General features: G+C 44.3%; 2 protein-coding genes across 5 annotated transcripts in view; one reads left to right on the top strand and one right to left on the bottom strand.

The window, feature by feature from the left end:
- The window catches only part of UBE4A (ubiquitination factor E4A), a 48,096-nt gene continuing 20,965 nt past the window's right edge, over positions 1-27,131 (top strand). Inside the window, exons 1-13 of one of the 3 annotated variants that reach the window (XM_084784256.1) lie at positions 1-122; positions 2,457-2,548; positions 7,460-7,621; positions 14,779-14,952; positions 15,561-15,673; positions 17,054-17,206; positions 18,464-18,623; positions 19,190-19,392; positions 19,864-20,055; positions 21,566-21,899; positions 23,757-23,877; positions 25,231-25,535; positions 26,874-27,006. In XM_084784256.1, the coding sequence (XP_084640382.1) occupies positions 7,501-7,621; positions 14,779-14,952; positions 15,561-15,673; positions 17,054-17,206; positions 18,464-18,623; positions 19,190-19,392; positions 19,864-20,055; positions 21,566-21,899; positions 23,757-23,877; positions 25,231-25,535; positions 26,874-27,006 (2,009 nt within the window). In that variant the 5' untranslated portion in view covers positions 1-122; positions 2,457-2,548; positions 7,460-7,500. Of the gene's footprint in view, positions 135-2,456; positions 2,549-3,930; positions 4,016-7,459; positions 7,622-14,778; positions 14,953-15,560; positions 15,674-17,053; positions 17,207-18,463; positions 18,624-19,189; positions 19,393-19,863; positions 20,056-21,565; positions 21,900-23,756; positions 23,878-25,230; positions 25,536-26,873; positions 27,007-27,131 lie in introns of those variants that run through there. The other 2 variants (XM_084784257.1, XM_084784258.1) reach the window with 2 other exon arrangements.
- The window catches only part of LOC311598816 (phosphatidylinositol N-acetylglucosaminyltransferase subunit A-like), a 42,697-nt gene continuing 23,194 nt past the window's right edge, over positions 7,629-27,131 (bottom strand). The window contains exon 2 of one of the 2 annotated variants that reach the window (XM_084784260.1): positions 7,629-12,552. In XM_084784260.1, the coding sequence (XP_084640386.1) occupies positions 10,711-12,180 (1,470 nt within the window). In that variant the 5' untranslated portion in view covers positions 12,181-12,552 and the 3' untranslated portion in view covers positions 7,629-10,710. The remainder of the gene's footprint in view (positions 12,553-27,131) is intronic. The other variant, XM_084784261.1, reaches the window with a different exon arrangement.

Below are 27,131 nucleotides of genomic sequence, written 5' to 3'. Positions count from 1 at the left end.
CGCGGACCCAACAGGCGCGGCGCTCCGCGATGACGTCAGCTCCGGTTGTCTTGCTGAGTCGGAAGTGGGAACCTTTAGGTCGCTGTGGCTGTGAGGTGTCGTTGCTGTCCTTTCAGGCTCTGGTAAGAGAGAAGGTATCTTGAGGCGGGGAGATGTTAAGACCGCGACCGTGGTTTCTCTTAAGCTATAGCCAGTCCAGGTCTCTGCATACTTGCTGTCCTCCTCCTCCAATGCTTGCCTGACCTGGGTCCCTCTTGAACTTCGACCCTGCCTGATCTAGAAACCCTTACGGTACTCCAGCGTCGGGTGTCTCCGCACACTTCCTCTTTTTCTTTTTTTTTCTTTTTTTTTTTTTTGCCAACCCCCTGCTAGAAAAGGCCCGAGTGTGTGCTGTGGCTGTCCTTTGACTTCTGTCAAGGTCCTGCGCAGGGTGGGTGGGTCTCCCTCTTGCCCACGAATCTCTTCCTGAACTCCAAAGGATGAAATACGAAGCGTGAGCACAGGGAGCCAGATGCCAAGGAAACGAAATGAAGCTCGAGACTTAGTAATCAAACCAGTTGAGTGTGTGTAACCAGATGTTGACGTTCAAGGCGAGTGCTGGGTTCGTCGCTGTAACTTCTGAGTTTTGCTCGAGTTTTTCTTGCATTGAGAAGCCATTTCTCTCTCTTTTAAAAAAAATATTTATTTATTTATTTATTTATTTATTACATATATAGTGCTCTGCCTGCATGTACACCCGCAAGCCAGAAGAGGGCATAAGATCACATTATAGATGGTTGTTAGCCACCATGTGGTTGCTGGGAATTGAGCTCAGGACCTTTGGAAGAGCAGACAGTTCTCTTAACCTCTGAGCCATCTCCCCAGCCCCAAGAGAAGGCATTTCTGAAACTGAGTGACCACAACTCAAAAGTTTTGTATTTAGTGGTGTTCCCTTTAGGATCCGTTTTTGTCTCCTAGAGCAAGAATGAGTTTCGTCTCGCTGTCATTGACTTTTTAATCCCAGATAGAAGATAATATGAGACCCATGACAGAATGCTAGGGTTTGTTGGAAGTGGGTTTTTTTGTTTGTTTCTTTGTTTTGTTTTTCGGTTGTTTTTGTGTTTCATTTGATGAGGTCCTTCTAGATGGCAGATAAATGTGTTACAAAGGATTTTTGTTAACACATGTAGTACTGAAGGTATTTCTAGATACACATGTTACCGTGGGGACATTTTAAAATTCCAAAATAGAGACTTTATGGAGTACAGTTTAATAAAGCCTAATTTGGGCTGGGGGGAAGAGGGTTGCTGGGATTGGAACCCAAGCCTTGGCGCATACTAAGTGCTCTAGCACTATACCGCCCCATACCCCACCCCACCCCACCCCACCCCACCCCATCCCACACCACACCACTCCACCCCACCTCATGCATAGAGAACTTGGTTTCAACAGTCACAGTTTCTCAGTGTTACAGATAGTTCTATTTTAAAGCTGGATCAGACATGTCCTTAAAATATTTTCCTATAAAAGTAGACTTTTGCAGTAGGTATGCGGAGTGAAGTTACTTACTGAAAATGGGTCGACTCCAAAAGCTTTGAAGGGCTGGTGTGTGTACCGTCCCAAAAGCTTACAAGAGAGTGGGAGTTAGACCGGGCGTGGTGGCGCACGCCTTTAATCCCAGCACTCGGGAGGCAGAGGCAGGCGGATCGCTGTGAGTTCGAGGCCAGCCTGGTCTACAAAGCGAGTCCAGGACAGCCAAGGCTACACAGAGAGACTCTGTCTCGAAAAACCAAAAAAAAAAAAAAAGAGTGGGGGTGCTTCTGTATGGCAACTGAAAACAAGAGGTTTGTTTTCATTATTGTTGCTCTTTCTTTTTAAGAAGAAGACTTTACTTTGATGTATGTGTGCATGTGTGTTTGTGTGTTTGTGTACGACGCATGTGTGCAAGTGCCCCCCACAGGTAGAGGACATTGGATCTCCAAAAGCTGGAGTTACAGAAAGTTGTGAGCTGCCCAACATGGGTGCTGGGAACTGAACTGTGGCCCTGTAGAAGAGCAGCAAGTGCTCCCAGCCACTGGGCCAGTCCTCTTTCTCTCATGTAATGGGTTTATTTATGGTGCGCATCTGTAAGAGTGTGTGGATGCCCACAGAGCAGAAGGAGCCGTCAGAGCTCTTGGAGTTGCAGGCATTTGGGAGCCGCCCTGTTATGGGGACCAGGATCCAGACTCTGGTCCTCTGCTAGAGCGGTGACCTCTCCCAAATGAGCCGTCTCTTCAAGCCCTTACTTATTTCTGAGTCAGGGTCTCCCTGTGTCGCCCCGACTGGCCTTGACACCAAGAGCCTCCTGCTTTCACTCCCCAAATGCAAGGGTTGCAGGATGCACCACTATCCTCACACTGAGAAATTTGAAATAGGTAAAGTGAGTATGAAAACAAATGTCGAAGTTGCATTCCACCAGACTTTCCTTTCCTTTCCAGGTGCTTCCGTTCCCATGTGCAACCTCAATGACTGAGTCTAGCCTGGAAACCCCACAGAGGTTCTCGTCAGGTGATCGGCCCTTCCTTTTCCCGTAAGTTGCTACACAATTTAGCCTTGCCTCTAAAGAAAGGCATTCTCTGTACGGACTTTGAGTACAAATGAAAAAGATGCTTAGTGGGGGTAGGCAAAGCCATTTTTTGTTTTTAGCATTTGTTCGGGTCTTCTTTTTGTTCTTATTATGGACCACGCTGCCCATAAGCAACCGAAAGGAGGGAAAGGATTGTTCGTACACTTCCAGGTCACAGTCTATCACTGAGGGAGGTCAGGGCAAGAGTATAAGCCAGGCCTTGAAGCAGAAACCGTGGGGGAATTCTGCTTGCTGGCTGACGTACAGCTAGCTTTCTTACACATTCCAGGACTGCTTGCCCAGGAAATGGTGCCGCTCCCAGGGCTGAGCCCTCCTGCACCAATTCACAGGCAAGACAATTCTCCGCAAAGAAATGTCCACAGGCCAGTCTGATCTGGGCGATCTCTCAGTCAAGGCTCTCCTCTTACAGGACTCCAGGCTGTGTCAAAGGTGACATGCTGGCTAGGACAGAATTTGAGGTGACAGCAGGCTTATTTTCATTCTCTCTTCTACACACGCTGAGGTACTGAAGAGCGACAGTATCTGGCCTGGGAGCTTGACCTGCTGCTGCATCTCCAGTCAAGTAATAAGTGTGTACCTTGAAGTAGATTTTGAGTAATGCTGTGGTTACACGGGGCTCAGAAGTAACCCCTGGAAGATAGAGCCATTCAGTGAACAGTTGCTTAGTCGTTGTGGTTTTGAAGGGTAGTGTCAGCACAGAAGAAATAATAATCAGAGAGGAACTTGTATCCAAGGCTCCTGGAGTCTAGCAAAGCAGATATGCATAGGAGTGCAGTGTAGAAGCTTTTACATCCCACTATAAGCAGAGATAAGATGTAATAGAAAGTTAGCTTCTTTTTAAAAGAAAGAGTATAGAACTGAGACGGAAATTATGCCATTTCTGGAGCTGAACTCTCTCTTGATAGTCTTGAGAGCCTGGGTCCTATGTTATATATTCCTGGCTTTCAGCTTCGTTTTTACATTTGTGATACAGATCATTGTCTCCCGTCTCATGATCTGGACCCTTCAGTTTTGTTTTTTTGTTTTTTTTTTTTTTAATGTAAAATAACTCAAGCCAGACATTGTGAGACATGCTTATAAACTTAGCACTTGGAGACTGAAGCAGAAGAATCTCTTAGGTTCAAGGATGGCCTGGGCTACACAGTGAGACCCTGGATGCCTCAGTGGGTGGGTAAGAGCTAGTGATATGCAAACATGAAGACCTAAGTTCAAATCCTATACAGAGCTATATTTGTCTACATGTACAGCTGTAACCCTAGCACTATGGGGAGTGGAGACAGGAGGACTGATAGTGCTTGCTGGCTGTCATCTTTGCTCCAGGTTGAATAAGCGAGCCTGTCTCAAGGAAATAAGGAGAGTGATGGAGCAGGACCCCCAGCATCCTCCATTGGCCTCCAGACCTGCATACATGTATGCTACACACCTGTATCACACACGAACACACACACTTATATCACACATACATACACACACAGAATTGAAACAACCTTATTTAACTGGGTAACTTGTTGTCTTTAATAACTGAAAAGTCTGGAAAGTTCTGTTTTCCTGTGTGGTAGCTTAATTTAGGAGTAGGCATTTTTAGATGGTATAAAGTAGCAACTCTAGGGTTTTGTTTTACTAACCTAGCAACTCAAGAAGAAAAAGAGTTCCCTTCTCTATAGATTCAGCCCAGAGTCAAAGACAGTGTTCGCTGATTCCTAGAAGCCGGGTAAGAGTCTTTTGCCCACTCTTGGATCCATCACTTCGTCTTCCATGCTCCTTCCTGGAGTGTGTGGATGAGATCAACACATCTGGACATAGGCTTGAACGGTGTTAGCGTACTTTTTAAAACCTATTTTAATGTAGCTTTTTACGCCTGTACCTCCCTTCTCCACCCCTTACCCCTTCCTACACCAGGTAGGAGAGAAAGACGACTAGTGGGGAGACGGGGTGTCGTTCTCTTAGACTACTTCCTGCTGCTTAGGGTCGTCAGGCTCCTTGGGACAAGTCCAGTCTTCATTCCAGGATATCTCCAACGTCTCCTCATCAAATGCATTAACAGCACCCAGGAGCAGCAGGCAGCGGTCTTCCTCCTCAGAGCCCCCTCCTCCTGTCCTGCTCTAGCATTATTCCCTCTCAGAGTCCTCAGAATTAACCTATCTGCAGCTGGCAAAGAGCCCCTCTCAGAGCCCGCAGGAGGCAGATAGTCTGCTGCTGTGGACAATCTGAATCAGCCCATATCTGCACCTGGGATCAAAACAAAACCATAACCAAGTTTTGAAAACACCAAAACTTATTGATGCTTAGAGGGAAAACCAAGGGCTGTCACGTTGAGGGGAAGAGTGGTAATAGTCCAGAGACAAATAAACAAGAATTCACTATACTTCCTGCCACCTTGTAGAATCCAGGGTACCTTGGGTAGGGGCAACAGTGGTAGTCTGCCAACAACAGACAGGTCAGGATGGCATCACGTGAATTAAAGGTGAATTAAGCTTATCCACTGGTTAATAGACAAATGTCCTCTCAAGGACTGCTAATACCAACATAAAAATGATCATTTTTATTAAGCTAAACTAAATATACATGGCAAAAAAAAAAAAAAAGCAAAGCAGCTCTAACAGTTCATTTCCCTGCACCATTCTGAGAGGGGACTAACCCAGCTAGCTGTCACTGTAGCCACTTAGCGTTTAGCTCTTATGGAGGAAAAATAGCAGAGGCCTGAAGTAACTGATGGAAATTCTCCAAAGTGCCATGAAGTATTATAAACTCTTCAGGAACTAAGGGTAACCTTTCCAACTTGTGTTAGCTTTTGTTACTGTGATTGTATAAGGAATGGACTAAAGGTAAGCTAAGCGTGGTAATTTGTTCCTGTAATCTCAGCACTGGAGGGGCTGAACAAGAGGATCATGAGTTTAGGCCAGCCTTGGCAAGACCGTCGCATGGCGTTGCACTGGCCATGCTAGCACTCAGGAGGCAGAGGCAGGAGAGTCATAAGCCATCGAGTTCCAGGGAAGCTTCAGCTTTATAGTGAGGCCCTGTCTTAGAAACACAGACTAATTAATTAGCTGAAGGTAGCTCAAGTGTTTTTCCTCCTCTCTATCCTTGTAGCCTCATCTCTGAGCTGTTATAGCTGCTTTACTGTCTAGTCTGCCTGACAGCTGAATTTGTTTCTTGAATTAAAAAAAAAAAAAAAGATAAGCAGCAAAAATTAATATAGGATCAAACAAAGACTAGGCAGACATGATGCATGCTAGTAACCCCAGTACTCTGGAGGCTGAGGGAGGAGGATCATGAGTTCAAGGCCAACCTAGGCTATATAACGAGATCCTGTCCCATTTTAACAGAAAAGAATAAAAATACCAAACAAAAGAATGTTTAGGTTTTAGTTGAAAGGAGGTCTGTAGTTTTTTTTTAATTATATATTTATTTTATGTGTATGGATGTTTTGCCTGCACATATGTCTGTGTACCATGTGCATGCTTGGTGCCTCAGAAGAGGACATCAGATGCCATGGCCTAGAGTTAGAGACAGCAGTGAACGGCCATGTGGGTGCTGGGTATTGGACCTAAGTCTTCTTGAAGAGGAGCAGTTGTTTGTAGTTGCTGCGCCATCTCTCCGGCTGCAGATCGTTAGTTTTAAACCTGTAAGTAGAATTAGGTTAGGTTAGGTTAGGATAAGAGATCAACACACAGCTAATCTGATCCAGGCCTTGATTTAGCATTCCAGATCTGAGTGTCAAGCCAGGCATGGGTGGTGCATGCTTGTAATCCTAGCACTTAGGTGAAGGCAGAAGAATTAGGATTTTAAGGTCTTCCTCATCTACATAGTGAATTTGAGGCCCATCTTTGTATCATGAAAACCAGCCTTTAAAAAAAAAAAGACATCTGGCCGGGCTTGGTGGCGCACGCCTTTAATCCCAGCACTCTGGAGGCAGAGGCAGGTGGATCACTGTGAGTTCAAGGCCAGCTAGGACAGCCAAGGCTACACAGAGAAACCCTGTCTTGGAAGGAAAAAAAAAAAAGACATCTGAGTTTCTGTGCAGCTAAGGAAGTCCCAGCTGCAGCCCTGTGCTGTAGCAGTCTGGGCAGGTGCAGCCTTGTCCTCTACATGTGAATGAAACTAGTCTGTCAGCATAAAAGCTTGTGGAAATCCGTAGTTCTTACTGTATGTCACAGTGCTACGTTTAATGAGAAATTGCACTAGTCCTTTCTTTTTAACCTGTTTTTCTCTCTCTTTTTTTCTTTTTTGTTTTGTTTGTTTGTTTTGAGACAGGGTTTCTCTGTGTAGCCCTGGCTGTCCTGGACTCAGTTTGTAGACCAGGCTGGCCTCGAACTCACAGCAATCCACCTACCTCTGCCTCCGGAGTAGCCTTTCTTTCTTTCTTTCTTTCTTTCTTTTTTTTTTTTTTTTTCTTCCCTTTTTGTTTTTTTTGTTTGTTTGTTTGTTTGTTTTGTTTGGTTTTTTGGTTTTTGGAGACAGGGATTCTCTGTGTAGCCCTGGCTGTCCGAGACTCACTTAGTAGACCAGGCTGGCCTCGAACTCACAGCAATAGCCTGCCTCTGCCTCCCAAGAGCTGGGATTAAAGGCATGCACCACCACACCTGGTTCGAGTAGCCTTTTTTATAGGTATAGGAAATGGAAACATGGCAGCCAATCAGTGTAGTCACTAACTGTTAAGCCTTTTGAGTTTTAGCTGTGTCTAGTTGGTAGGTTTGTAACCATCTTGCCAAAAATGCCTTGAGTTTGAGAACAGGAATGGTCCAAAGTATTTTCAATGTATAGTTTTCAAGAATTGGGAAAAGAAACAGTGGTGTGTATATTATGATGACTGTGTTTTCTGCCCTTTGAGTCTAATTCCTGTCCTTTACGTAGCCCCTCCTCCTAGGTCTGGATGGAGGATACCTTAAAGTGAAATGACAGACCAGGAGAATAACAACAACATCTCAAGTAACCCCTTTGCTGCTCTTTTTGGCTCCCTGGCTGATGCCAAGCAGTTCGCAGCAATCCAAAAAGAGCAGCTGAAGCAGCAGTCCGGTGAGTAGATGAGCCAGTAGCAGCAGATGCCACGGCCTGGAACCAGGCCTCCCCAGAGGAAGGGGTCTTTTGGGACATTAACCACAATTAGAACTTAAGTTTGGGGCAGAAGTTGTTTTGCTTTTATTTTCTGTCTGTCTGTCTTGTCTTTTTGTGAAGGCAAAAGTTGGTTTGTTATTGGTTTTCATAGCGTGTTTCGTTTGGGGCCCTTCCCCTATGCTATCCTCTCCCTTGCATGACAAGAGATGGGCTAACAGGTGGTTCAATCAAAGGGGAAAAGTGGTTTGTTAGTAGATTTTTAACATAGGATACCAAAGTGGTGTGGTAAATAAGCACTCTGGGCAGGGACCGCCTTGTCCTCCGCATATGAATGAAATGCATGCAGTTGTAGAAACCAGATATACAAGAATTATTTTTTTAAAAAGAGAGAGAGAGTAGTTCCTAACCCAGCACTTTATAAGCCCTCAGTGAAGTGTGTCTGTTTCCGCTGAGTTCTCCTTTGAGGATGACTGCTGTTGGGACAGACTGCTGAGAATCAGATCCTTAGCTTTAATATGAAAAAGGGAAAACAGGGCTGGAGAGTTGGCTCAGTGGTTAAGAGCACTGTCTGCTCTTAACAGCACCCGTCTGCTCTTCCAAAGGTCCCGGGTTCAATTCCCAGCACCCACATGGCAGCTCACAACTGTCTGTAACTCCAAGATCTGACACCCTCACACCAATGCACATAAATTTAAAAATTAAATAAAAATATTTTAAAAAAAAAAAGAAAGAAAAGAAAAGAAAAAGAAAAAGGGAAAACAAAACTCCAAATAATCCCTTGCTACCCAGAAAAATGGCTTTCCTCATTTGGAACTAAATGTAAAATTGAGGACAGCTTCTATCTATTTGGAGACAGAGCAAAGGAATTAGAATACTTTTTTTTTTTTAAGATTTATTTATTTATTACATATACAGTGTTTTGCCTGTGTATGCACCTGCACACCAGAAGAGGGCACCAGATCTCGTTTGAGATGATTGTGAATTACCATGTGGTTGCTGGGAAATGAACTCAGGACCTTTAGAAGAATAGATAGTGCTCTTAACCTCTGAGCCATCTCTCCAGCTCCCTAGAATGCATTTCTAAAACACATTGTCCCCTGGGGAAAAATCACAATCTTTCAAACTAAAAATGACCTCCCCCTTCCCTCAAAATAGTGTTTTTTATTTTGATAAAAGGAGAAATGGCTTACATTTTCCCTTCATTTACTTAAAAAGTATATAGTTCAGGTGTGTTGCCGAGTTTTGGCCTTAGAGAGTGGGATTAAATAAACAGGAGTGAAAAAGCAGAGAGATAAGAAAAGGTTATAGGTGAAGTGAGAGAAAGTAAGTGCAAGGCGTTTTTAACTGGCCGTAAGCAGGCTCAAGGCTGGGCTGCGAGCATCAAGAAACCAGATAGTGGCGATGAGGCAGGCACATGTCATTGTCTTGGTATGTCATCACCTTAGTGTGTTTACACTGAGTTCATCATGCCACCAGGTCCAGCCTGTTTGTCACCAGCAATTAGTATTCTGCCAGAACCTTTGGCCTCCTGTGCTGAGCTCAGGTCTACTCATCTCACACGTGGAAGTACCTCTTACTTCTGAGTTTGCTCCAGATTTTCAGAATACCACTTGGTCAATAAGGAAAAGCAGTTGTAACCCTGTGTAGTCCCTAGTGACTAGCACTGCCTTTATAAGGGCATTTCTGTGAGTGCCCTTGAGGCAGTCTGTGAGGTGTTCTATAAAACATTAAAGGAATTCAGTTGATAAGGGAAAAAATGAAGGAAAAGCTAGAAGACAAGATGTAACAATCTAAATATCAAATGATGAAAATTCCAGTCCCAGTAGTCCATAGAAAAGTGCCCATTAAAACTATAGTTAGGGGCTGGCGGTGGCTCAGTGACTGAAGGCACCTGCTCCAAACCTGAGGTCCTGAGCTCAGTCCCTTGGACCCACATGGTAGGAAAAAAAAAAAAAAAAACTTCAACAAGGTGTCCTCTGATCTTGCATGTGCTCTGTAGCAGGCATGAAACCATATATACCCACTCTAAATAAATGTAATTTTAAAAAATTAAACGATTAGATTCTTGTTTGTTTGTTTAAAACCTCATTCCCATCTTTATTTTTGGTCATAAGCATGTTTTAACAGCCCCAGTTCATGTATATAACTTTTAACATCAAAAGCAATACAATCTTTTTAGAAAATTACTCAATATTCACTTCACTTTCAAATAATTCTAAGTAACAGGGTGGAACAGTCTGTTTCCACATAATACTGTCAGTTACGGTCAAGGTGAAGATACAGAAACATATTGTTCTGTCCTGTCATACACGCACAGCAATAAGTTGTTGATTTTTTAAGTGGAAGTTTGCCTACTTTAGCATCAGCAGTGGTACCAGCCCCTAGAACTTGAAAAGCAAAATCTCTTCATACACATGATGTGTATGTCCACCTAGGACAATGCACTCAGCAGAATTAGAGAGGTCCTTGGACAGTGTGGTGGTGGCATTTTTCTCAAGTAGCTTGAGCATTTGGGGGATGTAAGTTAGCTTTTTAACACTGCCCACTTCCCATCCCTTAGTGGCAGGTACCACCTAGTTCAGCATTCAAACAGCCGGTGCTCAACATGCTGGCAACTTCCCCAGACTGTGTGGTATGCTTACTGAGTGGACCCATGTGGAAGAGTGTGATCTCAGGGTCCAATTAAGCTACATGAACCACTCTCCCTAAAGAAAGCTTGTTAGTGCCTCGTGGGTGTCAAATTGATGGTATAGTGTTAAAACTGGCCAAAAAAAGACCCAGCACCCAAGGCTCCCAAAACATAATGTTGGACCATCTCCACTGGAGGCTGTCAGTAATCAGAAACTTTCACACCTGAGGGGTCAGACTTCTCTCTGAAGTGTACAGAAGTGCGAGGAGCTTCCATGCTCAGGAATTGTGAGTGTTTAGTTTTCTTCAAGTGAAACAACTAGTGCTACAGAGGTGATATAACTTACCAAGTTCACTTTGAAGTCCCAGACAAAAGAACAAGGTTATTTATTTTCAACTGTATCGATAGAACTGTCTAAAGTTTATAATTCAGGCTCGCTTCTACCTGCTTTAGATGTCTTATCAATCTCATCCTTTGTATCATGAGGATATTCATATGTCCAAACTCCCTTTGGCCCAGTGGCATCTATTGCCACATCAATGACCGAATCGGGAGTGACCCATCTCAGGAACATGAGGAGGAGATAGCTGAACACAGCCAGCAAAGCAAAAATGTGGCCTGTGACTGGGCCACAGTGAGAGTCGAGCCTGTTCAGCCTCCTGTGCATCGGCAGCACGGTTTCATTTGCCACCCTCTCATACACCTTCTCAGTTCGCTCTGCCACGTTCCGCCAGGTGTAGCAAGCCTTTACTACGCTGTGGATATTTTCTGGAGCTGGCAATGTCCCTGACTTCACTTGGGAAATCGCTTTTTCCAGCCCTTCACACAAAGATTTTACCGAAGGCTCACATAAAATAATAAGGTTCTCTGGAAGGACTTCAGGAATCCCACCAACCTTGGTGCTGACGACCTGTAGACCACAGCTGGCAGCTTCCAGGATACCCATGCAGAAGGCTTCTGTCAGGGAGGTGTTAAGAAAAATATGTCCTTGAATTAAAACATTTCTGACATCCTTGTGTTCTAAAGCTCCCAAAAGATGCACCCTGGAATGTAGTTGGTATCTTTCTCGTACTTCTTCCAAAATGATACTCTTTGGTCCCTCTCCTCCAATTAAGAAGGTTAGCTCAGGATATTTCTGACAGAGTTCAGGTATTATGCCACTGAGCAGATCGATGCCTTTTCTGTAAGTGAGTCTGCTGATGACAGCAACAGTTATCACACTGCCGGGCTTCCTAAGTGGTCCTGGGGTGAAGTCAGTAGGATCTACAGCATTAGGAATGACGGACACTCTTTCAGGATTCAGTGCTGCTCTTAGTACAGTGTTTTCCTTACTGGTGTAAGAGACACAAATGATGTGGTTTGTGTCCCCAAGAGACACAGTTAGAAGCTTGTTTGTAAGCACAGAGCTGACATCAGCAAATCCAAAAAGGGAATGGTCCGTGAAGACTGTCTGAAGCCCCATTGTCTTGGCGTGGAAGAGAGCATCATGGGCCATGGCAGAAAAAGAACTGTGAGAATGGACGATTGTAACTCTCTCCCGAACAAATATGTACCTGAGCAATGGCAGACTGTGAAAGAGAGTCGTGGCTGTAGACTGGTTGTACATGACTTTGAGAGGCAAATAATAAACTTTGAGGCCATTGGTGAGATAACGGATGCCCTTTCGATTTCCATAAGCATGGGTGATAATTATAACCTTGTGCCCTCTCTCAATGAGGCACTGAGAGAGCTGATAAATGTGGCTTTCCACACCTCCCATGTTTGGGTAGAAAAAGTCTGACACCATGCATATATTATGTGAGAGGGTCCTGTTATTGGAAAGATTTCGAGAGCTAAACTGGGAAGGCATCACTGAGGGAGGCTGGCCATGTCCACCTCCTTTATAGGCCATGCTGAGTTGGTTCAAGAATCAGTTCCCAATGTAAGCCAGTTAAGAAATGTGTCTTCTGAGCCAGGCATGGTGGTGGACGCCTTCAATCCCAGCACTCGGGAAGCAGAAGCAGGTGGATCTCTGTGAGTTCGAGGCCAACCTGGTCTACAAAGTGAGTCCAGAACAGCCAAGACTATAAGAGAAACCCTGTCTCAAACCCGCCCCCGTTAAATGTGTCTTCTGTCACTTGGAGTTCATATACAATCAGTGTTCTCCTTATTGAAGGTCAAATGGTCCTTCACTTTTTTTTCTTAAACTTCCTTGTGGTTATGTAGGTCTTTCCTCCATGAGCACCCTCTTCTCAGTGTAGATTCCACTATTCCCATGCCGCCTCTGTAATTAGATGGAATTTTATTAAAATTAAAAGGGACATTTTCTCACTCCTAGCTAAGTGTGTAGAAAAAAGCAGTTTCTCTGAGAACAACTTTAAAATGCTTAAGCTTTTTCAAAGTTTTTTTTTGTATTACATTCATTTAGTGTGTATGTATGTGCATAAATCAGAGGATAACTTGCCGTGTTCGGTTCTTGCCTTCCACCAATGGGTTCCAAGGACTGAATTCAGGTCACCAAGCTTCGCAGCAGGTGCCTTTATCTGCTAAGTGATCACACCCACCCTCAAGTTCTCAAGCTCTTTGAGCCAGCAAAACTACTCACCCAAGTGAACAAAAACAATTAGATCACATTCAGTGTTGCCTTCCTAAAGACCATGAAACCCTGGGGCAGTTCTCCAGTTCCTGTGATGAATAAGCATTGGCCTTAAGTGCCTACCAAAGTCATAAGAAAGGCAAAAAATACATGGCAATGCACCTGTTAAAAGGAATGAGGTGGCTGGGCCTGCTGCTACTATAGGCCTGTAATCCCAGCTCCTGGAAAGGCTAAGGTAGGACCAGGAATTCAGGCTATCTTCCTCTATGTAGTTTAAGGCTGGCCTGGGCAACATAAGACACTGTTTCAGAAAAACAAAAAGCAGGGCTGGGGATATAGTTCACTTGGTGAAGTTCTTGCCTAGCCCTGAGTTTAACCCCTGGAGCCACAGAAAAACAGGCATGGTGTGCGTCCCTTTAATTCTAGTAATTTGGTGGTAGAGACAGGGATTAGAAGGATTACATCATCCTTCCAGGAAGTTTGAGAAAAACAGGAGACCCTGTTTTAAAAAACAAAATGTAAAGCTAATTGAAGGACTAAAGAGATAGCCCCGTGGTTAAGAGCTCCGACTGCTCTTCCAGAGGTCCCAGGTTCAATTCCTCACACCCACATGGTGTCTCACAAGAATCTATAACTGCAGTCCCATGGGATCTGATGCCCTCTTCTGGTGTGCAGGAAACACCTATCTATATACACGAAAATAAATAAATAAGTCTTTAAAAGCCAGTTGAGGGGCTGGTAAGATAATTCAGTGGGCAAAGGCACTTGGTTCCAGTCCTGATGACCTGAGTACAATCCTTGGAAGGAGAGAAAGGGCTCCCCCAACTTGTCCTGTGATCTCCAAGTGTATGTCATAACACATAAACACACAACATACAAAAATAAGTGAATGGGGAAAATGTTTTAAAGTATGGTACTGATCGGTCATTAAAAAAAAAAAAAGATGGAGAAGTAGCTCAGCATGTGCATCTCCATACACATGCACAGCACTGAAAATGCATCTTTTAAAACATTAGAGCCAGGCATGGTGGTGCACGCCTTTAATCCCAGCACTCGAGAGGCAGAGGCGAGCGGATCGCTGTGAGTTCAAGGCCAGCCTGGTCTACAAAGTGAGTCCAGGACAGCCAAGGCTACACAGAGAAACCCTGTCTCAAAAAACAAACAAACAAACAAACAAACAAACAAAAAACTAAAGAGATATCTCCACAGGTGAAGGTACCTGCCACCTCATCTGAATGCCTGAGTTCGATCCTCAGGACTCGTATAAAAGGAGAAGGCTGGCAGCTACAAACTCCTCTCACCTCTACAAGCACACTGACACATGTTGCCCACACACAAAATGTCAAAGTGACAGGGAAGGACAGCTGAAAAGCACAACAGGTTTTTTGGGGTTTTGTGTTTTTTGTTGTTTTGGTTTTTCAAAATAGGGTTTCTCTGCTGTCCTGGAACTCTCTTTGTAGACCAGGCTGGCCTCGAACTCACAGAGAGCTGCCTGCCTCTGCCTCCCAAGTGCTGGGATTAAAGGCATGTACCACCACACCAGGCCCACAACAGGTTTTTTTGAAAATAAGAAACAATGGTGTTGAGTATGAGCACAGGAATCTGGAGCATTGCAAAAATTAAGCAGCTCTTTCTCTGTAGGGAGCTGGTTCAAGGAGCCCTTCTACAGGATATATTCCTGTGTGCAAAATTACCAAAACAAATGTGTTCTTTAGGGAAAGGCAACAGGAACAAGACAAGCTATATAGCCGGGATTGCAGACCTCTGCACTGCACCCACCTGTCTTGAGGTGCTCTCTAATGACATGAATCATTTGTTTCACATGCGCAATTGTCCTTCGGAAAGTTACATTCACTCTGGGTCTGTGTTTGGCTCTAAGGGAGGAGCACACTGTAAGAGCTTATGTTTCGGCAGATGAGCTCCCAGCAAGTCCAGATGACTCGGACAACAGTGTGTCAGAGAGCCTGGATGAATTTGACTACTCAGTGTCTGAGATCAGCCGCTCCTTTCGGTCACAGCAAGAAATATGTGAACAACTCAACATCAATCACATGATCCAAAGGATCTTCCTCATTACTCTAGACAACAGTGAGTCACAGACTTGCACCCCTTGTGTGTTCTTCCCTCTTGGCTTAGGCTAGAGACTACTTCGGCTGTTAGAAAACTGCTATGTCTAATGTTTAAAATCACTCCTGTACTCCCTGGAACACCGGGTTTTTAAAGTAAGCTTTTTAATTACTTAAAAACAGTATTTCAACGGATCTAACTGTTGCCATGTTGGTACTGACTGAGCTATGTGACTACTTGTCTGTACTACCTTTAAAAATGGCATGGAAAGAGTAGCTAATCCTATCTTCTTCCGTGGATACTGAGAGGTTCAGACGTGTTTTACCTCTGTGCCCTGTCTGGAATTCAACCCTAAAGTTAATGCTGGTGTCTAGAATTCTCCTCTTAGTGTCATACTGAGAGTCCACAGCAGTCCATGCTCTGTAACTACGTTGTATATCAAGATCAGTTGTTAGGCACTGAGCATAGCTGTACATGCTTTCAGTCTCCAGTTCTGAGGAGGGACCTAGGTTGAGGACCAACCTAGGCAACATAGCAAGACCCTGTCTCAAAAAAACAAAACAAAATGAAAACAGTGTAATGAAGACAGGAACATTACCCTTAACCTACAGGTTAAAACTGCTTCACAGGTGACCCAAGCTTGAGAAGCGGGAATGGCATCCCCAGCCGGTGTGTGTATTTGGAGGAAATGGCAGTGGAGCTGGAGGATCAAGACTGGCTTGACATGAGCAACGTTGAGCAGGTACCATTCCTGATTCTGTGCTCTCAGTGAGACAGCCATGCAGCTGAGTCCTGTTCACTCATGACTCTGCTTGCCTGTGCCTCTTCCACTGTGTGTGGTATTATTCCCGGATGAACTCTTCCTGTCCATCCTAGCCACACATCCAGACCCACCCATTGTTTAAGAACCAGTAAAACTGTCATCTAAGTTGCCAGAAAAGAGTTGTCACTCCCTCCTCAGAGTTCCTTATCCTATGCATTTCTGTCTCTTGTGGCTTTTTAATGAACCTGTATTATTATTCCTGTTAGATTCTTAAGTTCCTAAGACAAGGCCCATCTCTCGTATATGCTTTCAAAAGGCCAAAACCAGGCTGGGGAGACAGCACAGGAACAAGTCTGGCTGCCCAGCCCCCACATACAGCTAATCGTGCCATGTGGGATGTAACCTCAGTGCTACAAATGAGTGGATTAGACGGCAGGGCATCTCTGGGGCCTTGCTGACCATCAGCCTAGATGAAAAGTCGTAAGCTCCAGGCTTAATCGGAGCTGAGAGGCAGGAGGTGGAGTGTGACACGGCAGGACACCAATGTCCTGCTTTGGCCTCCGTCCAGTCCTCAGGAGGTCAAGTGCAGAAAGCCAACATCCATCACATAGGACTGTTTCCCAGGGTATCGGAGCCCACAATAAAGGACTGTACGTTTGAAGAACTGGCTGGGCATGGTGACAAATAATTTTAATCCCAGCATTAGAAGGCAGGCAGGCAGAGCTCTGAGTTCCAGGCCAGCCAGGGCTACAGGAGAGCCCCTGTTTTAGAAAAGAGATAAGGGCCCTACAGAGATGGCTCAGCTGTTAAGAACTTGTACTGCGCTTACAGAGGACCCAATTCAGTTTCTAGCGTCCACATCATGTGACTCACAGCTGCCTGTAACTCCAGCTCCAGGGGGAAGCAGTGTCCCCGGCTACCATGAGCGCCTTCACTTCTGTGCACAGACCCACACAGAGGCACAGCACACACACACACACATACACAAATTAAAAATAATAATAAATGTTCAAAAAAATTGAAAGACTGATAACAGCATTTAATTTTCATGTTTAAAGTATCTTTAAGCCCAGCAATCAGACAGAAAAGTAGATTTTACATGTAGGTTTTATCATTGATTGTTTATAGCATTCATCAAGTAACTATTTGGTGCTTACTCTGTGTTGTGACTATCCTAGACACTTGTGTATACGTTGTGTGTATAGTTAGTTCCCAGTATTTCTAAAGAAATAAGATCTCCCCCCCTCCCCTGAACTACACCTGATTCTTGCCAAAGCAGGTACCAAATTTTTATACCTTAGTGCTTGCTCTAGGATGTACCTTGCAGTAGTTTAGTATTTTGTTTGTTTTTCTTAATAGGCCATCTTTGCTCGGTTACTGCTTCAAGATCCAGGAAACCACTTGATCAGCATGACTTCCTCCACAACATTAAATCTCTCTGCTGACCGAGATGCAGGAGAGAAGCACATCTTTTGTTACCTTTACTCCTGTTTCCAAAGAGCCAAGGAAGAGGTAAATGGATAAGCCCCATGGAATTTTAGATTATCCCCTTAAGTAACTTCAGCATGTGAGAGCTGGATCACTGTCTGTGTGTTTTCTTTTTCTTTTTCTTTTTTGGTTTTTTGAGACAGGATCTCTCTGTGTAGCCTTGACTGTCCTGGACTCACTTTGTAGACCAGGCTGGCCTGGAACTCATATCGATCCACCTGCCTCTGCCTCCTAAGTGCTGGGATTAAAGGCGTGCGCCACCACGCCCGGCCTTGGATCACTGTCTTTCATGCCATAATATGTATGTATATTCTGTGGTATATTTACTATTATGAGATTGCCAGAAAGCCTTGGTCTCCTTTTGTGGCTTGGGGTCCATCTCTCTTCACAGTTAACCAGTGCCTCCTTTGTCTGTACAAACCTCTCTAGAAATCATACCCTTAAAAAGGAGAAGAAAAAAAAGCCAGGCATGGTGCCACACACCTTTAATCCCAGCACTTAGGAGGCAGAGGCAGGGGGTTCTCTTGAGTTTGTGGCCAGCCTGGTCTACAAAGTGAGTTCCAAGACATCCAGGACTACACAGAGAGACCCTGTCTCCAAAAACCCTCAACACCAGATCAGTCAGGTGTGGTAGCACATGCCTGTAATTCCAGCACTCGTGAGAGACAGGCACAAAGATTGCTGCACGTTCAGTACCAGCCTGGTCTACATAGCTACACAGTGAGTTCCGGGCCAGCCTACTCTATGGTGAGACCAAAATAAATAAGATGAACCAAACAAAATCCCAATCTGCTAACATTTACAATGAGATAGAAATTCTGAATTTGAGCCTTTAAGCCAAACAAGTCTGGCTTGAATTCAGTCCCCAAGAAACCAATACTGCCAGGTAGCACGCCTTTAATCCCAGAACTCAGGCAGATCTCTGAATTTGAGGCCAGCCTGGCCTACAGAGTGAGTTCCAGGACAGCCAGGGCTACACAGAAAAATCTTGTCTTGAAAAAAACAAACAAGCGCCGGGCGTGGTGGCGCATGCCTTTAATCCCAGCACTCGGGAGGCAGAGGCAAGCGGATCGCTGTGAGTTCGAGGCCAGCCTGGTCTACAAAGTGAGTCCAGGATGGCCAAGGCTACATAGAGAAACCCTGTCTCGAAAAACCAAAAAAAAAAAGAAAAAAACAAACAAAGCAATCCTACTTGGGGGATAGGGTGTGTTCTCCATCCTGTTTACTGTTTAACTCTGCTCCATGGTACAAGAGTTATACACTTTTCTTTCTTCACTGCAGATTACCAAAGTTCCAGAAAACCTGCTCCCCTTTGCAGTACAGTGCAGGAACCTCACTGTGTCCAACACTCGGACAGTTCTCCTCACCCCAGAGATCTATGTTCATCAAAACATCCATGAGCAACTGGTAGATTTGATGTTGGAAGCCATTCAGGGAGCCCGTGAGTATAGAAGCAATATCTTTGAACATCTACATTTAGAGTACAAATGTGAAACTCCTCTAGGAATATGAGAGGGTCTCAGAGTCATTATGATTCGGACAGAAAATAAGGATGAAAGCTTACACCTTGATCTTTAGGCCTCAGTACTAGCAGAATTCTCAAAAATACCAAAGAGGGATTGGAGAGATGGCTCAAAGGTTGAGCACTTCTAGCTGCTTTACAGAGGATCCCAGTTCAATTCTCACCATCCACATGTTGGCTCACAACTGTTAACTCCAGTTCCAGGGGATCCACTGCCCTCTTCTGGCCTCCACAGGTACTGCATGCACTTGGTACATAGATGTACATGAAGGCAAAACACCCATATACATAAAATAAAAGTAACTAAATCCTAAAAAGCCCTTGTTTGGAAGTGAGTACATAGGTCAGGGCTGGGCACTAGTGGAACAGTAGCCTAGCTTTCACCAGGTCTTCAGTCCAGTCCCTGCACCACAGAGAGAACATGAAGCAGTGTTAAACACAGACGCTGACCCGGCCTCTTTCCTTTCTCACCTGTCTTCTGTTAGATTTTGAAGATGTGACTGAGTTTTTAGAAGAGGTCATTGAAGCCTTGCTGTTGGACGAGGAAGTTCGAACATTTCCTGAAGTCATGATTCCAGTGTTTGACATTTTACTAGGCCGAATAAAAGATCTAGAGCTCTGCCAGATGCTGCTGTATGCATATCTGGATATTCTTCTCTATTTCACTAGGCAAAAGGATATGGCCAAGGTGGGTCTCAAAGCACTGTATGCTCAGGGTGCTCACAGCTTAATACTTCCTGTCCTGAGGGCACTATAGCATTGCCTATAGAAAGCCAGGGATGGTATCACACGCCTGGAATCCTAGCACCTGGGAAGTCAAGACAGGAGAATCAACACTATCCTCAGATACACAGGGCCACAGAATTTGAGGCCCTTAAGCAGGGCTGCTGAGATGGCTTAGTGGATAAGGCATTTGCCATGAAGCCCGAAGAGCTAAATTTGATCCGCAGAACCTACGTGGGGGAAGAAAAGAACCAACCCACCTACACAAGTTGTCCTCTAACCTCCATACTGTGCTCATGGTTTACACACACACACACACACACACACACACACACACACACACAGCTGTGTAAGACTTAATTCTTTCAGACCCTTGCATCTTACTCCCTTTATCTAGCCATACAGATGAATGAGTAGGACTTGTTCTCTCCTACAGGTCTTCTTAGAATACATTCAGCCCAAGGACCCCAGCAACGGCCAGGCATATCAGAAGACCTTGCTGGGAGTCATTCTGAGTATCTCGTGCTTGTTGAAGACTCCGGGTGTGGTAGAAAATCATGGCTACTTCCTGAATCCATCTCGTTCCAGTCCTCAGGAGATCAAAGTGCAGGAGGCCAACATCCATCAGGTGAAACTGTTTCCCAGGGCATCAGCCCCTGACTTGAGATAATGAAGGGACCATGTAGGGGTAAGGCTGCTTCAGCCTCTTTGGAAAACAAACTGGTCTGGTTGGCTTTTGTCATAATAACAATGAAATTGCCCTCTTGTTGGGGCGGATGGGCCAGCAAATGCTTGTACTACTACTCAGTAGTCAGGGGATCAGGAGCTTGGGATCGCCCTGAGCTACGTAGCCAATACTAGGCAAATCTGCACTACATGAGAGAATGTCTCAGAAATAAAGTAAGGAAGCAAAGAAGTCACCCTCCATGCACATCTCTAAACTCAGCACACAGGCTGACAGGCCTTCTTTACATAGTGAGCTCCAGGACAACCAGGGTCATGTAAAAAGACCCTGTCTCAAAAAAATAAAAATAAAAATAAAAAAGAAAAGAAATCACCCTCTTTATGTCATTTACTAAGAAGAGAGGATGAGCTTTGGTGTGGGTGAAAACTTGCCCCATGTGACAGTGCTGCACATCCCCTTCAGTCCCTGTCCTTCTCACCAAGATACTCACTGTCACTTAGCTCATAAACCTTTTAAGTAAATGCCACTTTATATGTCTCTTTCCCTGACCTCCTCTTTAGGTATAGGCCTCTTAACATAAAACTTAGCAGAGGTCGAGGCTGGAGAGATGGCTCAGTGGTTAAGAGCACTGGCTGCTCTTCCAGAGGACCCAGGTTCAAATCCTAGCACCCACATGACAGTCAGAATTGTCTCCCAAAATGCAGTTCCAGGGGATCTGACACCCTCACACAGACATACATAGAGACAAAACATAAATGGAAATTAAAAACTTAGCAGAAGTCTGACTGTGAGGCACTAGATGACTAAATGGAGCAGTTAAAGTGTCTCTTCTACTGGTTAATTATCACGATGCTGCCAAGCAAGTGTTTAGCAAACTACAACAATGACCAAATCCCAACTGCCCATGGTTTTTGTTTGTCCAGCCTGACCACTTGAGTCTGTTCTCCAGGACCCTCCCACATAGTAGGCAAAGAGAACCTAGTCCCATACATACTCACACTTGCTCCATTGCATGCCCCTCCTATATACTAAATACATTGACATTAAATAAATGTAATATAAAAATTAAAATATTTGCTTACTGTAACCACATCTGTTTATATTGTTTATGGCTGAGTGTCACATTGCACTGGTAGAGTTGAGTCATTGCTATGAAAGCCGTTTAACAAGCAGAGCCATAGACTTAGCCTCTAACACTTTACAGAAACTCCCCACTGTAGAACCTGTTAAATCTCTGAAGCTTGGCATCTAACCAGGAAATGTCTCCTAAGTATCCAGTAATACATATTTTTTTAAAAATCAGAATCAGGGAATAAGGTGCAAGAAAAATAAAAGGGAAGGATTAAAGTTAGCATCTACTTAGAAATATGTGTTTCCTAGGGCTTAAGAGTGAAAAAGAATACCAAGGTTGTGAAATTGCAATGGTGTGTGGTTGTGTTTTCCGGTTAAACAGTTCATGGCTCAGTTCCATGAGAAGATCTACCAGATGCTGAAGAACTTGCTCCAGCTCTCTCCAGAAACCAAGCATGGTATCATGTTCTGGCTTGGAAACTGTCTGCATGCGAATGCAGGCCGCACCAAAATCTGGGCCAATCAGATGCCCGGAATCTTCTTCCAAATGTATGCCTCGGATGCCTTCTTTCTGAATCTGGGTGCTGCTCTCCTGAAGCTGTGCCAGCCCTTCTGCAAACCCAGATCCTCTCGGCTCCTCACCTTCAACCCCACCTACTGTGTCCTCAAGGAGTTGAATGATGAAGAACGAAAAATTAAAAATGTACATATGAGAGGTAGGCAGGGAACTGGGCTTCTCAAAATGGTGGATGTGTATGTTACCCCCTGAGGCATTTGCTCCTTTAGCCTTTGAGAAAGTGCCTTTTGTTCAAAACAGATGAGGCACAGTGGAGAACTAGTTAAGTGATTTAAAAATAGATTCTTGAAAAACAACTGTTATCTTTTAAATGTTAGGCATTGGTGAGACCTTCTGTCTGGTTTTGGCAACCCTAGATGTTTATTTCCTCATCTTTTATATCATAAAATGAAGCAATGCACAGCCACCATCCTTTCTGAACTCAGGGGTTCCAGGAGAGGGCAGACAGATCAACACAGTGGAAACAGCATAGGAGGAGTGAGTGAGCAACTCTGTAGACACTGGCATCTTCGTAGCTAATTCTTGAAAGACAAGTCAGGGTTTACCAGCAAAAGAGCAGGGTGTCAGACAGGACAGTAATGGGGTGTTAGAGGTAAAGATCTGTGCAAGGAGCAGTGGGCATGATGGTGCACACCTTTAATCCAAGCACTTGGTTCAGAGGAGAGGCAGGTGGATCTTTGAGTTTGAGGCTGTCTAGAAAAAAAGCCTGTAGAAAGAATTTATTGAGGATGAGAAGTTCCATATAGTTAGAGCAGGGCGTATGGGGTGAAGAGTAAGAGGTGGGGAGTGGGAAAGAAGAAAGACAACAGCTTGGAGAAAACTTGAATATAGAAAGGGAAAAGAAGAAAATCAGCCCTGATTCTGTCACTCAGAGTGAATCCTCAGTTTTGATTGATTTACTTCTAGATTTTTGGAGTTTTTTAAATCATCTTACAATTAAAAACTAATATATGCACAAAAGTAACTTATCGTAAACATAAATAAGTGGAAATGGCCAGGTGGTAGTGTTGGCCACAGCACACACCTTTAATCCCAGCACTTGGGAGACAGAGGTAGGCAGATCTCTGAGTTCAAGGCCAGCCTGGTCTACAGAGGACAGCTACAGGACAGCAAGGGCTACACAGAGAAACTATCCCAAAAGAACAACACACACACACATACACACACACACACACACACACACACACACACACAGACACACACACACACATACACACACACAGAAATAAAGGAAATGGCCTGTTGCCTATTACTTGGAAAAATATACAGTATTACCACTCATTTTAGTTTTTACTGCTTTCATTAGATTCAGCAAAAGAGATTTAACTATTTCTATAGATAGGTAGAAAGCCAAAAAGTGTTTTGTTTTTTTAAAAGATTTACTTACTTATTATGTATACAGTGTTCTGTCTGCATGTATGCCTGCAGATCATATTATAGATGGTTGTGAGCCACCATGTGGTTGCTGGGAGTTGAACTCAGGACCCTGGAAGAACAGCCAGTGCTCTTAACCTCTGAGCCCACAGTGGCGCACACCTGTAACCCCAGCACTCAGGGAGGCAGAGGCAGGTGGATCTCTATGAATTCGAGGCCAGCCTACTCTATAAAGTGAATCCAGGATAGCCAAGACTACACAGAGAAACCTTTTCCCTCGAAAATATATTACACACACACATACACACACACGGAGGTGAACACACCTTTAATCCCAGCACTTGGGAGGCAGAGGCAGGGGGACCTCTGAGTTCAAGGCCAGCCAGGTTTACAAAGCAAGTCCAGGACAGCCAAGACTACACAGAGAAACCTTGTCTCTCGAAAAAAAACAAAACAAAACTAAAACCCAAACAAACAAAAAGCGTTTTTAGAGTAGGAAGTAGTTGGAGGTGTGTTGTGAGGAAGATATTGTAGCCGTGTGGAAGCTGAGCAAAAGTAAAGGGAGACTGAAACCCAAGGCAGATGTCTGGCGAGCAATCACCATTCCTTTCACTTCCTCGAGGTTTGGACAAGGAGACCTGTTTGATCCCAGCCGTGCAGGAGCCAATGTTCCCCCAGAGCTACAACCTTGTGACAGAGAACCTGGCCCTGACAGAGTATACCTTGTTCTTGGGATTTCACAGGTAACTCCTTTGATGTCTTTGGAAAAGCACTGTTTGTAAAGAACTAGTTAGCTGTCCTGGCAGTGAGTCTAAAGGCTCATGTTAGGGTTCACAGGGCTACAAGAACTCATGTGCACTTCCTTAAGTTTACATGAGTCTACTTTGTGTAGATTATGTACAGTGTTTAGCTGTTTCTAAAATTAACAATGTGCTAATATTCTTCCCACATTTTGCCAACTTTTCTTTCTTTTTTTTTTTTTTTTTTGGTTTTTCAAGACAGGGTTTCTCTGTGTAACAGCTCTAGCTGTCCTGGAACTCGCTCTGTAGACCAGACTGGCCTCGAACTTTTGCCAACTTTTCAATCCCTATCTTTCTGTTATTATTTAGGAACATCTAATTGTTTTCATTATATATTTCACTTTCTATTCTTGAATTCTTATTATTCCTTATGCTCAAAGACCGAGAGACAAAACTGGCCAGGCTCGGTGGCGCATACCTGTAATCCCAGCACTCAGGAAGCAGAGGCAGGTTTCTGCCTCCTGAGTGCTGGGATTAAAGGTGTGCATCACATGCCTGGCCTGGAAAACTAATTTTTTTTTTTATCTTAGGATGTTTAAATTAATGTTAAGATTTTTAAAAAGAATTCCTCCAGCATATAATTACTGGAAAAAAATAAAAGTATGTCTCCATTAGACAGTGTTTCTGACCTGTTGACATTTGAAATATGGTGACAGAAGTTCAGCATGTGCTTGATCTAAACTGAGACCCAGGGATGCCAGGCATCTAGTGTTGCTGTCAATAGCCCTAGTCACTGTCCATGAGAACCAAGGGAGTGGTTTAGGATTGTAGTCACAGAACCAGTTATCAATGGCTCTTAGTTCTAGGTCTTCCTTTCAATATTTGAGTGAATATTAGTGAATATTAATTGTTGCATGCTAGACAGCAGAGGGCTGGAGGTTGCTGTTAGGTTGTGTGCCAAGTGGTGGCTGCTTTATGTGTGGTTGCTGTGATGGAGCCCTTTTCACCTGCTTAGATTTCCACTGCAGAGGCTATCCACTGAGCCCACCTGTGTTCCCTAAAGCTCCTGCTGGGTGCTCAGACGCTGCCTCATTAAAATGACTATTTTCAGTAGTAACCACTCACCCCAGCCTGCTCATGCCAGAGGCTGCTGGTTCAGATCCGTTGAGTACATGGTAACATTTTCTCAGAGCAGTGCACTTTGTGAGTGCCTTCTGTGTCGTTGGACCTGCCACTTTCTACAGCCTTAGGTTACTAAAATAAACATATGAGGATTTGCTTTTTCAGTGTGGTCTGTTCTACACTGCCCTCACATGAGCCTCCCTGATCTAGTCTCTTCTGCTTTCTTGGGGGCAGGTTGCATGATCAGATGGTAAAAATCAACCAAAATCTGCATCGGCTGCAGGTTGCCTGGCGAGATGCTCAGCAGAGTTCTAGCCCTGCTGCTGACAATCTTCGTGAGCAGTTTGAACGCCTGATGACCATCTATCTTTCCACCAAGACTGCCATGACTGAACCCCAGATGCTGCAAAACTGCCTGAATTTGCAGGTGTCCATGGCTGTTCTGCTAGTTCAACTGGCCATAGGCAATGAGGGCTCACAGCCAATAGAGCTAAGTTTTCCTTTGCCAGATGACTACAGTTCTTTGGCTTATGTACCAGGTAAGCAGCCTGTCCCTTGGGAACATTCTATTAATAGCCACCTAAGTTTAACTGGGTCACCTTGGAAGCTTAGTCCTCAGAATTCCTTCCTTAGTCGTCATTCCATTGTTTTTAGAAAAACTACTCAAACTTGCAAGTGTCTCCTGGCCAAAGTGTAAGGCACTAACAGTTGCTTCTCCTGCTTTGTCTCCAGTGGTGGGACTATCAGAAAACAGCCTCCAAAAGATGAACTCCAATCAGGGTTTTCACAGCGCTTTGTTTCTCTCATTAATACTGTTTGTCTTTCAACTTATTAATTTGTCTGTCTAACTCTCCCTGAGGTTTTGTGGTTTTTGTTTTGTTTTGTCTGTTTTTTGGTTTTTTGAGACAGGTTTTCTCTGTGTAGCCTTGGCTGTCCTGGACTCACTTTGTAGACTAGGCTGGCCTCGAACTCACAGAGATCCACCTGCCTCTGCCTCCTGAGTGCTGGGATAAAAGGCGTGTACCATTACCACCCGGCTTTACTGAGGTTTTTTAGAAAAAAAAACAGATCCCCTCTTGTTAACTCAGAAGGGAGACTGTGTGTATGTGTATGTCAGTGAGGGGTCAGAAGATGTTCACCAATCAGATTAAATGTTCTTGAACACTGCTGGCCCCATATTGCTGTGTAACAAGTTACCCCCCAACATAGCAGCTTAAAACAACAAACATTTTTCCACATAGTCTTCTGCATCAGAAATCCAGGAGCACTTGGCTGTGTGATTCTAGCTCAGAGTATTAATGAGATGTGGCCAAGCTGTCAGTCAGAGCCAGAGGACTCTGAGGACTCAATGGGGGCTGGCGGACCCACTTGCAAGCCCAGTCATATCACTGTCAGCAGGCCTCAGTTGCTTGCCAAAAGCCCCACGCATCTCTTCTTAGTGCCACACACAATATGGCAGCACAGGTGACCAAAATAAAAGCTTCAAACTTTTACAACTAATTTATACTCTACTGTATACATCAGAATTTCTCCTAGCCTAGTGTAATGCAGAAAGGGACTTAGCAAAGGTATGAGTGCCAAAGGGTGGTTGGAGGGCCATCCTAGTGTAACTAGCCACACCTAAGGGGTGGATTAAACTGTGACCAGCCTTTAGGGACATTCATACCAGTGTTGACAGTACTTTGTGTCACTGTTGTTCATGTATTTACTCAGATAAAAATAAAGCCCGATACACATGTAAGAGACCCTACAGTTAGTAACTTATCACCATCCCTGGTACATAAAAGACTTGGATTTAATTAACATGAAAGGAGTACTGGGATGTTGTTTGGGACCAATGAACAGATGTTTGCCTAATTCCAGTGGATCTTTTTCAGAATTTTTTGCAGATAACCTGGGTGATTTCCTCATCTTTCTGCGGCGCTTTGCTGAGGACACCTTGGAGACATCAGCAGACTCCCTGGAGCATGTCCTTCACTTCATCACCATTTTCACTGGGAGCATAGAAAGGTGACATGCTGGAAGCTTGCCCCAGGCACTGGTTAGAGCTACAAACATTCCGGCTGCTGTGGTGAGGCTTAATAAGCAAAGGACTTTGCCCACAGAAAATTTGAAGCTGCATATAAGGTTCCTGA

The sequence above is a fragment of the Acomys minous genome, assembly GCF_964271855.1.
Source record: "Acomys minous genome assembly, chromosome: 5".
Classification (NCBI taxonomy): Eukaryota; Metazoa; Chordata; class Mammalia; order Rodentia; family Muridae; genus Acomys; species Acomys minous.
Note: the sequence above shows the minus strand (reverse complement) of the source record. Positions and strands in the feature narration are given on the sequence as shown.